Raw genomic sequence first — 13,997 nt, forward strand, 5'->3', positions numbered from 1 at the left:
CAGAATGTTAAAAATCGCCTTTGTTAAAATGTTTGATTTCATCAACTATAGAGGATTGAACGACTCTGAATTATGTTTATTGATGGGATGGAAGTATACATCCTGACAATATAAAAATAATTATAACTAACAAAAATGGGGATTGGGTGGAGGGGTGGAGTATAAGTGCTAATTCTCTCATCTTTCATGGTAGTAAAACCATAGATACAAAGTAAAGTATGAGGCTTAATAAAAAGGCTCCTTTTCTTCACATTTTTATGGACTTCTTTGTCCATTAAGTAGGCATCTTTTAGGGACGAGGAAATTTAGCCGGCTGTGAGGCTAGGAAACACTCCACACAGGACTACCCTCGCTCTGACGTCACTCACAGTGTGGGAGTCCCCAAGACCACCTTCAGGTTTGATACTCACTAGGACTCACAAAACTCACTAAGAGCTGTTATATTTGTGTTCATTACATCTAAAGGATACAGATTAAAATCAGCCGAGGGAAGAAGCAAGAGGGTAGAATCCAGGATGGGACCAAATGCAAGGCTCCTAGTTATCCTCTTCTGTGGAGCCAGGGCAGCACCCTTCTCCCAGAGCTGATGTGTGGCCATGCACATGGAGTAGCGCTGGCTCGGGAAGCTCGCCTCGCCTTGGTGTCCGGAGTCTTTCGGGGGCTCAATCACTTAAATCTTGTTGGCTGCCTCTGTGGCTGACTTCCATCTCCAGCCTCTCAGGAGGTCAAGCTGAGTGACTGCAGTCCCAGCTCTGCCCCTCCTTGACTTTTTTGACTTTGACAAGTCACTCTCTTCGGGATTCAAAGTCTTCTCCTGTATTAATGGAGGAAATGATTTTTGTGTTCCCTTTCCAACTTCTAAATTTACAAATCTGAATGTGCAGAGGCATACAGGTCCGTGTGGCAGCTCCGCGGGCCAGCGGGCACGGCCACAGAGGTGCATGCTGCACGGTCTGGGGGTCCGCTTGCCTAGACTGTTGTGAGCGGGACCCCCTGCCGCTGTGCTGTGAGCGTGTATACGTGTTCCTCTGCCTCCATCCGTGCCTGTATGTGTACATATACATTTAGGGGATATTAGAAGTGTGGCATCTATGCTTTTATCTGTGTTACCCTAACACAGCCATTTTTGTAACCTTGTGGGACCTCTTGAAGGCAGGGAAAGAATAAAAATCTCTCTGGCTGAGACTCAATGCTCTGATCCAGGCTGCTTCTAGAAGATGGCAGAGATAGATTTAAATTTCATTTGATTATAAAATTGCCCAATTGCTGACCATGAAGTTCCCTATATCCGACAACAGGCACACTGAACAGAGTGATTTGGTGTGGGATGAATCTCACCCACGCCGATGGTTGCTGAATTAATCTAAAGGAAATAAAATAAAAGCTGATGTTACCAGTTGCTGGGCAAATATTTCAAAATATAAAGCATGTTAAAACAGGAGAGAGAAGAGTAGGTAATGAATGGGGCTTGTTCTTGTTTGGCTAAAATGATAAATGCAGTTCTGGAACTCCTGGAATCTTTCTTCTTACCAGTCATTAGGCAAGTGGCCAATATCCTGTTATCCCAGTTACAGACAAAGACCAGCAAGATGCAAGCTCGCATCTTAATAAAGAATTTTTATATCTAGAAGAGCAGTATATTTTGTTTTGCTACTTCTTTCATTGGCCTTCATCTTAAATTAGGATAATATTAATTTCTGCCTCATAAGGTGTTTGGGTGATTAAATTAAAAGCTCTTAGAGTGTCTGACACACAGGAAGGGCCCGATCAATATGGTTGCTCTAAGTTATATTTTAATTCAAACAATGAATTATGATTGTAGTTGCACATTGATTTTACTGAGATTAAAAACCAGAAATGTTTGTTTCGTGTTTGATAATAAATAATACTGCTACATTTATCTCATTAGTCTCATTCATCTTTTCGCATTTATTTGTTCTGTTTGTTCATTTCTCTCCTCTTCCTCATCTTCCTCTTCTTTCTCTCTCTCTCTTCCATTTGTCCTTACTCACTGATTTTTCTCACTTCATTTTATTACCTCCATTTTAGTTTACTAGGTTCTTGTTCAGCTTAATAAGATTGTTTGCTTAATTGATCAAGAATTTCCTTATGTGTGAATTGACGGGGTTGGATTGAACCAATCTGCAGTTCTTTCCCCGGGTCCCATGTTAGTGGATCTATGAATCTGAATGACGTGGTAATATAGACATTACCAGAGCAGGGGACCTAGAAATCTCAGGGGACAAGGAGAGATGTTCAGTTAGCTTGTTTGCCTCTGTGATGAGGATGTTCCAACAAATTTGCCATCTCACACCACTATAGGGTGCAGAAGTACTGAGGGTCAGTGTAAGGACATTAAGGTGGAAGACCTAGGGAACAGGTCTAAGTAAGGTGTCAAAAATAAGTGTTTGTAAGGCATCTAACCAATCCCTTTTCAAGGAATGGTAGGTTAAAATAGACAGCAAAATCCTTGCAGTCACATAGTTTATATTTTCGTTCTATTAAAACTTTCCATTTCAAGAGATGTTTTGAAAGACTGCAAAATAATGAAGGCAAGAAAGTGGTCCTCTTACCTACAGTTAGTAGAGTATGTTATTGAGCCCAGGGATTGCTTCCTGGGACTCACTCAAGATTAAAATTAGTAAGGCAGGACGTAACATAAAAGAGATAAAAGTAAATGCAGTATGTGAGCACTGTTTACTAACACCTTCAGTTTTGATTGTCAAATATTTATCTTTTCATCAGTCAAACTTACTTGTTTTAATAAATCTGCATTCTAATTCTGTATTTCACGTCACTGAGCATTAAGCCTACTGCCAGTAGATGTCACTGCACAGATAAATAAGTAAATCTTATTTTCCTTTGATTTTGTTTTTGCAGCTATTTTTCACTTTTGACTTGATAAAGTATGATTTTCAGAAAGATGAACCGATTAGAAATGAACAGGGCTGGTGCAGTCATGTGAAAAAAGGTAAGATTCTTATATTTGAATATGCCTCCTCGGGCAGTTTCTCCATTTCTACCTACGTACTGAATTTAGAAAAGAAAGAATGGTTATTTCTAATATGTAATGCAACTTATTTGGAATTTTAACTCAAGTAGAATGGTTTAATTATTAGATGTTAGAGGCCCCAAGTGGGTCGCTTAGATGGTAACTTCTAAAATTTAAAAATGATTGCTGTTGTGGTTTTGGTTTTCTTAATCCGCCACTTCTAGTTTGTAACAGTGGCAGATGTCTGGTGTCCTCTATCACCAAAACTCAATATAAAAATGAACAGCAATTTATGGTTCTATGTATAGTGAAGAGTGAGGCAGACTTAAATTTAAATCTGGGCTCTCACACGTAGAAGCTTTCCGGCTTTGGGTAGGTCAACTCAACCTGTGTGAGTCTCACTTTCTTCTCATGTAAAGTAGAGGTGACAATGTTTATTTCGTGAGGTTGGTGTTGACAGTTAAATGAGATGATGTATGCAGAGCCCTGTGGAGGGCCTGGCCCCCGGCTTATTCCCTCCCCTTCTCTTCTTCCTCCCACTCCGCCTCCTCCTCCTCCAAGCTGGACTTTCTTATGGTTTGGGGTTAGAAATGTTTATAAAAGCAAGTGCCCCAATTAACATGCTGCTGCATAGAACCAATCTAGAACATTCAGTGCAAAGCAGTGCACTTGGAATTCTTCTGAGATCCAGTCTGAAAAAAATCAGGCCAAAATTACTTTGTATTGCGTCAGAATATATTTAAACTACATTTCAGAGATGACTTCAAAGATGGAAATAAAGGTCACAAACCCGTTTTCTTTTCTTTTCTTTTCTTTTCTTTTTTTTTTTTTTTTCCTAGAAGCTGAAGGATTACTGGGGGTCAGGGGAGCCTTATCTACTAAAAGACAAATTTCCCTGTCATCTGAACTTCAAGCCTAAGAGCATTTATCAAATATCTTTCCCTAATTCAACTCTATAGACAGTGTCCAAGAGAAAAGCCATTTCTAATGAGATTGCAAAGAGCTTTATTTAATCACTTTTTTGTGTGTTTTATTTATTACAATTATAGTAATATCTGATATTGGAACTTGAATGTCAGAATTGCTTATGCAACCTCAGGGTTTCTTTAAAAGCAGATTATCTTCAAATATCTCTTTTACTATATTGCATTCTTGTTATAGATTGATGTTTTGTTTTTTTTTCCATTAAAGCATTGTGCCTTGCATAAATTATGCCTTGAAGGGAATGATAAGAATACACTCAGGCCTTTTTAAGCATCTGCCATAATTAGTCAGGGAAGAAACCATCTCCTGTGTCCTGAAGAAGAAAACAAAGAACATAAGTTTTAAGAGAAGTATAAGAAGTTTAGGAAATTCTGAAATGTACCTAGGGAATGTAGACTGATGGGATATGCAGTGGAGGAGAGACTTTGGAGTCAGATGGACCTGGTTTAAAAAAAAAAAAACACACATTCAACACTTGGCAGTTGTGTAATATTTGGCAAGTTACTTTTTTGTTCCTCAGTTTCTTCACCCGTAAAATGAAGATAACATGAGGGCCTGTGTTACAGGCTTTGTGATGAGGATCAGATGGAACACATATGGAAAGTGCTCAGAATAGTGACTGGTACCCAGAAAGTGCTCAATAAGTAGCAGTGGCAGTGATTGTAATGATGATGATGGTAATGATGGTGTCAGTGGTGACGGTGACAATGAGGGACCTCTGCAGAAGCAGGACAGGCTAGTTTTGGCCAATGACATGTGTGCCCTTGGAAGCCAGAGTGTCCAGAAGGAGTGGGAGCAACGAGTTGAAAAATAGAATGGTAAAGTGGCATAAATCGCTTCATCGTTTGCTGGAATGCAGCCCCATCTAAATTCTCACGGATGTTATCTGTCTTCCAGGTGGACCAAGCCAGTCAACAATGGCCCTGAAATCTTGTGGGGCAGTGCTTGCTGCTCCCCTTTGTCTTCTGCTGTTCTCTCAGAATTAGTTTTTTACCTTGCTGATTTCTGGGCAATATCTTGATTAATTTGAATAAATCTGATTAAAAATTATTTTAGATAATGTATCTAATTATAAGTAAAACTAATAAATTTTATGTCTCATCTGTTGCCCAGTGAGGATTTCCAGACTAACATTCTGGAGGAATAAAACATTTTCTTGAACTTCCAACAGCATGCTCATTAATCAGAGATTTAACCTTGTTGCAAAATCACAGACTTGAATTGGAGTTATAGGTCCACTTCCTTCTATCTGTTAGACTTTGGTAACTTACTTCACTCTTCTGGGTCTTGATTCCTTCTCTGTGAAATAGGGATTAGAATGATCAACTTCAAAGAATTTCTGTGAAAAATTAGTAAGATGACAGTTGCAATTCCCCTGGGGCTTGTTGCAATGTAAGTGCCCAAGAAATAAATATTGCTACTACCATAATCTTACTAAAGCTATTATTATGGTTGTTATTTATGTAATTGCCATTATTATCAGTGTTAGAAGCTACATAATCCAAAAAAAAAAAAAAAAAAAAGAGTAACCATTAGTCCATCCACCCAGGATGTGAAATAAATTCATTATACCTTTCTTTACGTTCAGTTTCCTTTTGTTAATTTTTCCAGAGTGATCTGTGTTTTGGCATTCCGTGACAGGATGTGCTAGATGCAGGCACCCAGAATAATTGATGTCAAATACAATACAAGTAAGTTCAGAAGACAGTAAGATAAGATACACTAGTTGTATTGGTCAGACATAATTTAGGTACCTGCATGGTGTATGTAATAGTTTTAATCAGATCCCTGAAAAATGCCTTTCTCTCACAGGGGAACCTGGTCTTCTTGTTTCTCGAGTGAATGCAAAGAATCCATTCTTTGGTTATGCTGGGAATAAGAAGCAAACAGAAGAGAAATTGCTCCGTGATGTGTTCAAGAAGGGAGATGTTTACTTTAACACAGGAGATATAATAGTCCAAGACCAGGAGAACTTCCTTTATTTTTGGGACCGTACTGGAGACACTTTCAGGTATGAAGTAGCGTCGGTCCCACTGCTCATCGTGTGATTGTGAACCTTGCTCAGAGCAAGGCTCTGTGGAATCGTTACACACCACAGGCTCTGTAGCTTCAGGGCAGAGATATGTTTTAGCTCAGTCATGTGTCCCCATTGAAAAATTCATTGCCCATCTGTTTCTAGATTGAAACATAAGTTGCATTTTAATGTCATTTTTAAAATAATTATCTTAATGAATCTGTTTGGTCCAAATCAGCAAGCTCTTTTTATTAAAATATGTATCAAGTAGACTGATGTGAAATCTAAATGGCTGAGTTAAAACAGAAAACCAGTTTAGTCAACTATGGTTTAATTCTTGACCTAATGACAAAAAATAGTGAAACAGCAGAATTTCCCTTTCTTATATATACATTTTAAATTCCTTAAGATTATTTTAGACTTACAACATTATTTTGCTTTTCTGGTGAATGACTATAGACAGTGAATCAGGACAGAGAGTAGACAGTCCAAAAATGCTTGAATGAATAAATGAATTGTGCTTCCTACTTCCTCACCTTCTTGTACCATGTTAGGAGCTCACTTTATGTCAGATTATTTTAATTAAGATTAAATATTTATTCACATGCATTGAAAGAGCCAACCAACCTAGATGGTACAGGGGGTCAGTATACTGCAAAACAACCATAGTTTTCCTTTCAGACTTTTTCCTCTATCATTAGGTAGGGGATGTTTTGTTCTTAATTGTTACTATATTACAAAATAAAGAGGCATTTATTGTCATTTTATTTTTATGGCATATTTAAAAAACACATTTTACAGTAATCCATTTATACCAATGAGACACAGATAAAGTAATTTTAACTAAAAAGCAGATACCTTTTGTTGACTTATCAACAAAGTTCTTCCTTAGAAATGTCTTTCAGTTTGAAAACTGCCATGATTTTTGTGTACTAAATTCTTGCACAGAACCCAATGCAAAGCGTTAAAACTTAAAGCTGGGTACCTCTTTCTTCAAATACAGGTATACTAACTGAAACTTGTTTTTTGCTGTTTGTTTTTTTAATTTAGATGGAAAGGGGAAAATGTTGCAACCACAGAGGTTGCTGATATTATTGGAATGCTGGATTTCATACAGGAAGCAAATGTGTATGGTGTGGCCGTGCCAGGTATGAATATATTTCAGGTTTTACAAGGAGTCTCAGAATAGGTTGTGCCACTTTCCTTAAGTTTTGCAACAATCTTACTGATTCAGCGTTTCATTTTTTTATATATATATTAAAATAAATCTTAGTTTGGGCTTGGCAAATAATGCCCCAGACCAAGCTAGCAAACTTCAAGATCACACCAGGGGAAACATAACCGACTCTGTTTTAATGTATGTGTTTATTCCTAAGCAAATCTTGAAAACTCTGGTCAAGGACTCACTGCTTGAAATAGTTGCAGCTTTTCAATGGTCTTTTATTTTTCTCTTTATGATTAGAGGCTTATACATGTGACTCAATAGGAATGTGTTCTAATTTAAATATTTAATAGTAGTGACTTGCGATTAAGTTGAATCTTTTTCAGAAATTATTTTAAAGTCTGTTTGGCTTTATTTATCTTTATAAAAAATATGAGGATTATCTCATGATGGGGAGAGTGGCAAAGAAAGTGATCAACTTGAAAGCACAGGAAAGCTGTTCCCCTTCGCTGCCTTTTTTTTTTTTTTTTTTTTTTAACCAATGACAATATTTTTCACCTAATGTTTGTAGGTACAGCGGACACTGGGGGGTGGGAGTGTTTGGATGGATGGGGAGCAGCGGAAGAGGATGTTTACTCTCATGGACAGCCACTGGGTGCTGGAGAAACGCTGCAGGAGCTTCTGATCCCTTGGGGAAAAGGTGGCATGAAAAGCAGTCAGGGATCTGTGGAATTCCTTATGGAAATACCAGTGTCTAGTTTCTGACCTTAAAGATATGCCCTTTATTTTTTGCATTGATGCTCAACATGGACACTTCTCTGAAATACAATGGCCTTTAAATAAATGTTTCCTCTTAGTATCTTAATAGTGATAGGACGCAAATTATGGGTCATTTATGGTGTTTTCTCTTCCATCTGTTTCATTTTTGTAGTGCAGACAACTAAAGATAGACTCTGCACTTCCCTTTGTCTCAATCATTTCTAGAGAGTCAATCACATACTTAGGAAAAGACACACTTATTTATGCTACTGTTGCATTGTTATTGCTACAATAGATATAATGTCTGTATTTGTAAGAATTAGCATATAATTAATAGAATTTTTTTTAGAAAATTCACCTATTTGTAAAATTGATTCTATGGCAAACTTTTTCTTTCAGGTCATGAAGGAAAAGCAGGAATGGCTTCTATTACTGTAAAACCAAATAAGTCTTTAGACTTGGAAAAAGTTTATGAACAAGTTGTAACATTTTTACCAGCTTATGCCTGTCCAAAATTTTTAAGAATTCAGGTAATTTTACTGTCTGAATGTTAAGAATTCAAGTAGTTTTACTTACTCATAAAATTTAAGACAAGGAATCTAGGAGCTGGTTTAATTACAAATAATATTTTACCACGTAGATGATATATGCATTTTATTTATTACAAAATAATATTTTATCACTTAGGTAATATGTGCATTTTATTTATATTAAAACGTGTTAAGAAAAATGAAAAGCCTTGGGATAGTATGTCATGCCAGTATTTGAAGCCCAATTAAGGAAGAGAGCAGGATGAAATGCTAGGATGACTTCATCATTATCATATTTATAGAATTGCTCTCTTCCTCTTCAGTCAAGACAAATGATGGTCCAAGTGATGGTAGCAAGTTAAGACCAAATCTTACACATGCTCTCATGTTTTGTGAAGACATTTGGTGCTAGGTACCTAAAATTAGGTTCCACCAAGCTGACATCAAGGTAACTGCAGGATGTGTGTAGAGCCTCAGGGCAATTGACTTTAAGTAATCTTGCTTTTAATTTTTTGCCTCATTCTGTCCAGCCTCCCTCTGGGACTTTATATTTTGATTATATTTTTTAAAAAATATAAATATATTTTTATTATATTTCTAAACTCATTTGTTTTGAGAGGTGGGTTCTCTCTTAAAGTCCAGTAAAAAGAAAACAAATTTACTCAGCTACTGAGAAACTTTGCTTGCTCATTTATTGAATCATTTATTCATTTAATATTGTGCCTCAAATATAATTTCCCAAAGCTAATACATGTCATCTCTTAACATCCAATCACATAGAATTTTTCTGGACCTATTTGTCATGTCAGTGTTAGATTCCCTGATAGAGCAAGAGCTGACTTCAGTTTCTTTTGAGAAGCATTTGCTGAGCATTTCTCATGGCCAAGTCACTGGCCAATGGGACATACCATCTGAACTGTCAAAAAATCCATATTCCGTTTACATAATATTTCAAGAGCTTTTACATACATTGCCTCAGGTTATTTTCATAACAATTCTCTGAAATAAAGGTAAGTAAATATGAAAAAAGCAGTAACACATTTTTAATTGAATTTTTGAGATAATTGTAGATTCACCTGCAGCTGTAAGAAACAATGCAGAGAAATCCTGTGTGCCTTTTCTCAGTTTCCTCCCATGGTAACATTTTCACAATGATTACAGCCGTGATATCGACAACGATACAATCCACCTTTCCTCAGTTTTACTTGCACCCATCTGTGTGTATGTGTGTATTAAGTTCTATACACTTTTATTACAGTGTAGCTTCAGGCATCAATGACCACAGTCAAGATATGGACACTCCCAACCCAGCTAGACTCCCTCGTGTTGCCCTTTTAAAACCACACCAAGCTCCGTCCTGCCCATCCCCATCTTGCCCCAGAAATTACTTATTTTAATGGAGTAAAAAGTTGATAGATCAAATAAGACTTTAAACGTTTTAAACATTTACCCCCAAGGACAACTTAAAATTCACTTTCATTAAATAGAAGAAACAATTTGGCATAGGATTCCTCTGTAAGATTAAGTTAGTCTTGTACAAATTTAGAAAATATTTTAGCATCACTAAACACCTGAAAGAACTTGGACCACGAGTGTTATGCTTATTGCAGTGTTTGCTGTAATTAGTACAATGCATGACAGTTAGTTGGCAGTAAAAATATTTATTTAACAATGAATTATAATAAATGATCTGATGTAAGCAATGCTAAAGTATAAGTTACCTCTGATAAAATGAATAAAACAGCTATCTTATTAAAATCTGTTTAGCAAAAATCTAAAAAGGATTTTTTTTTGTCAATAAATTGACAAAAAAATTTAAAATGTGATATTACTCAGTATGGCTGAGATGAAGTCAAATTGGCCCTTTCACTTTGCTTGTAGAAACACAAATTATCATCTCTAGAAAACAATTTGGTAACTATGTGAACACAGTCTTAGAATTTACATGTATTTTGATTTAGTAATTTCATTTCCAAAAATTTACCCTTAGGAACTACTTAAAGATGCACAAATGTTATATACAAAGATGTTCTTCAAAGTATTATTTGTAATAGTAAAATTTTTTGACATTCTCTATAATTTCAAGAATAAGAATAAGGCTAATTAAATGTTATAATTATATGAAATCTTAGAAAACTATTAAAAAGTACCATTTTGAGGAAAATTACCTAACCTGGAGAAATATACCTGGCATATAATGTTTTTTAAGGGCAGAGCACCAAATTATATAAATAGAGTAAACTTCTAATTTTCTGAGAGGAAAGAATATGTGTAGCTACACAGTCATAACTAATGCTGTGTGACCATGTTGGGTAGGGGGTAAAATCAGGGAAGGGGGTTCAAAGAGAAGCTGACTCTTGAATTAGTTCAGAAGGATGCATTAAAATGGCCAAATTAACTCATAGAACCTTATATGGACCCCTACCTGTCATCTGACTCAGCACAAGATTGCTTCTTTTTGCCTGAAACTATTATAGAGATACACTTTTACCTCCTTTAAATTCCTTAAAGCAAAGATTCTTAAACTTTCTAGATTCATAGCCTCTTTGGTGTCTTAGTAATTATTTCATAGCACTCTTAGGTCAAAACAAATACCTAAACATTTGGTTGTTTAGTAGTTGTGGTAAAATAAAGTAATAAGTATTTAGGCCTAATAAATTAGATGTCATTTGAAAAAATAATGCATATATATATAAAAGAGAAATACTTTTATTTCATTTTTAAATAACCATAAGCACTAAGGAGATGTAAATTCGGCATTGCACATCTCCTTAAATTTTGAAATTAGATTGTACTGAAGGGGGCCAGACTAATTCCGTATCCCACATTGATTTGGGGTTATACTTGTTTTTTATTATAGCAACCACTGAAAACCCTGTTTCCCAAAGATATGATGTCATTGAAAAGAATATATCACAAACTAATACTGAAACTGTGAAGTACCTTGAGATAGTAGTTTCCTAGTGGTAGCCAACAGATGTCACTTGAAATTTAAATATCCCATGGGGACCCTAGAAATTCACTGAGGTACCAAGAGGCACCTCAGTGCATACTTTGGGAACCCAAGTTTTCGATCATTCTTTACTCCCCTCTGGTTCTTGTAGTATTCTGTCTCATGGAATAGATTGCTGTCTTTTGTAGCTTTTATCTTCTTGGTGTCTAGTAGCATTCTTTGTACTTAAGACAGTATTGGCATTGAATTGAAGAGATAAGCCTATATGTTTTCAGCATGTTTGGAATCAGTTGTATTCAGTTATTAACTGAATAATTCTTACGTTTTGAATGAAGTTCACAGGAAAATCAAGGTAAAGAAATGTTCTAATGGGCATTTTTAAATTTCTAACATTATTAGCAGTGAATATAGAGATGGTCATTGGATATCATACAATTAAACATTATAGCCTATGTTGTTGAATATTTTATTTGTATATTATAGATAATATTTAATTATCTCCACTAATCCTGGTAATTGCTTTATAGGAAAAGATGGAAACCACAGGGACATTCAAACTACTGAAGTTTCAGTTGGTGGAAGAAGGATTTAGTCTGTTGAAAGTTTCTGATCCACTTTACTTCATGGATAGCTTGAAAAAAGCATACATTCCATTGACCAAAGAAATTTATGATCAAATAATGTTAGAGGAGATTAAACTTTAAGGTTTTTTTTTTAATATATTTGAAATTTTCATATGGTTTCTTAGGAGAGATGAAAGGGCACATATGTGATTCTTTAATATGAAATCAGGAGAGGGGACTGTCATTAATTAAGCGTGTGCAACAATTTTTCTTTAATTAAGTAATAACCAATTTGTTTTAATTGATAACAAATTGTAGTTGATTATTTTCACTTATTTGGGGATTCAGTACATGAGTAAGTATCTGCCTTAAAGTTTAAATATAATGAATAAGTGGCTAGCAGTTTAGACTTACTAATAATGTACTTTTTATTATTCAAAGTTTCTAGGTTTAAGTAAAGGGTTAATTTTACTCAAATATTTGATTTTTGTGTGCCCTGTCCTATAACTCAATAAAGCCGTCTTCATTGATACATGTTTCGAAGTTTTATTCTAATGGTTTTAATTTAAACTTTCAGTCGAAGGACGCTAATTGACTAAGTGTATGCCCTCCTACCTCCCTTGTCTTAAACTCACATCAGGATGATAGAAGTGGTATCAGAGTAGGAAGCAGCAAAGCAGGAAAACTAGTAAGCCCAGAGCTTTTAGGAATTTTGTAGATAGACAAATGGGAATAAAGTGATGGTAAAATCCAACAGAGCTACTGAAACCACTCATGATTCAGGGAAAGACTAGACCAGAATAGAACCCATGTATTAATACCAAGATCAGAGGAAGGAAGGGCTGGAATGTGAACAGGCTTTTCAGGAGTTACCTGGGAAGTATGGCACGAGGACGGTGTGATGAGCACGGCCGTACTCATCTCAGTCTGGAAGTTCCAGGCTCCAGAGTTGGCCTCAAGCCAAAACCACGTGGATGACTCTCTTAACAAAGTGAGCTCTCATCCGTGGGAGGAGGTGGCGAGGCTGGGCTAAGAAGCAGAGTTGGGCCCAGCAGGAAGCTCTCTGCCCTTCGGCTAACTCCCTGTACAACCAGCAAGAAAGCTGGCTTTGCCTCGTGTTGCCTTCCCGAGCTGAACAGCTTATTTTGGTTGGAAGAGAAGTTATAGATCGTTTCTTTTTGTCATGGTTAGGAAAACATATGTTATACAGTTATAACATTTTTTAAATGTAAAGGCTACCTATAAGTAGCATAAAAATAAAAGGTCAAACTTTAAAATGGAAAAAAGAGAAAATAAAATCAATTTTGCAAAAACCCAGAATTTAAAGAGAAATTTTCTAAATGAATAGAAATAGAGAAGTTAAATCTAAGCATAGCCATTCTCCCACTATATAAATGAGAATGGATTGTCTTAATTTTAAAAAGTATAAAATGAATGAGTAAATTAGCATTTAATTTTTATACTGGTGATCTGTCTCTTCTTTACCTTTCCCATTAAAAACCTGTTTTGACTTCATGTTTGTATTTTTAATTTAGGGTTGCCTTTTAAATGCCATAAAACTGAGTGAACATTTTTCTACTAATTCATAGCTGTTTAAAAATCTTTGGAGACTAGATCACTATGATCAACTAAGTGTACGTATCTCACCCTGTTGCCCCTACCTTCCTGTCAAATCCATTATAATAAAACACAAAATACTTTGAAGAGAATAATCTACTAAAAGATGGAAGGAAAAAATAAGAATGTGTGTCTTCAGTAGATGAAACACTGTGAGAATTTACTGGAAAATAGCAAACAGATGGAATCAGATGATCAAAGACACAATAGAAGGAGGGAAAAACAAAGCCTCTCACTTATGCAGTTGAAAACTGCTTCAAAGGCAAAAGAAATTACAACCACATTGAAGAAATGTATAAAAACCAAGATGGGGCCTCTGTGTAATCACCTGGGTAATTAATTATAGAAAATTGAGATCATGGGTTTCTTTGCCTTTCCTTTGCTTCTAGAAAACTTCCATCAGAGAAAAAATAATTTGTGACC

The 13,997-nt window shown here is 35.8% G+C and overlaps 1 protein-coding gene across 1 annotated transcript in view; it reads left to right on the top strand.

Moving 5' to 3' along the window:
* Positions 1-12,487, top strand: part of SLC27A6 (solute carrier family 27 member 6) — a 51,189-nt gene extending 38,702 nt beyond the window's left edge. Inside the window, exons 6-10 of the mRNA XM_006191460.3 lie at positions 2,881-2,971; positions 5,789-5,987; positions 7,041-7,138; positions 8,311-8,441; positions 11,922-12,487. Coding sequence (XP_006191522.2) covers positions 2,881-2,971; positions 5,789-5,987; positions 7,041-7,138; positions 8,311-8,441; positions 11,922-12,098 — 696 coding nt within the window. The 3' untranslated portion in view covers positions 12,099-12,487. The remainder of the gene's footprint in view (positions 1-2,880; positions 2,972-5,788; positions 5,988-7,040; positions 7,139-8,310; positions 8,442-11,921) is intronic.
* Positions 12,488-13,997: the final 1,510 nt, after the last annotated feature.

The sequence above is a fragment of the Camelus ferus genome, chromosome 3, assembly GCF_009834535.1.
Source record: "Camelus ferus isolate YT-003-E chromosome 3, BCGSAC_Cfer_1.0, whole genome shotgun sequence".
NCBI lineage: Eukaryota > Metazoa > Chordata > Mammalia > Artiodactyla > Camelidae > Camelus > Camelus ferus.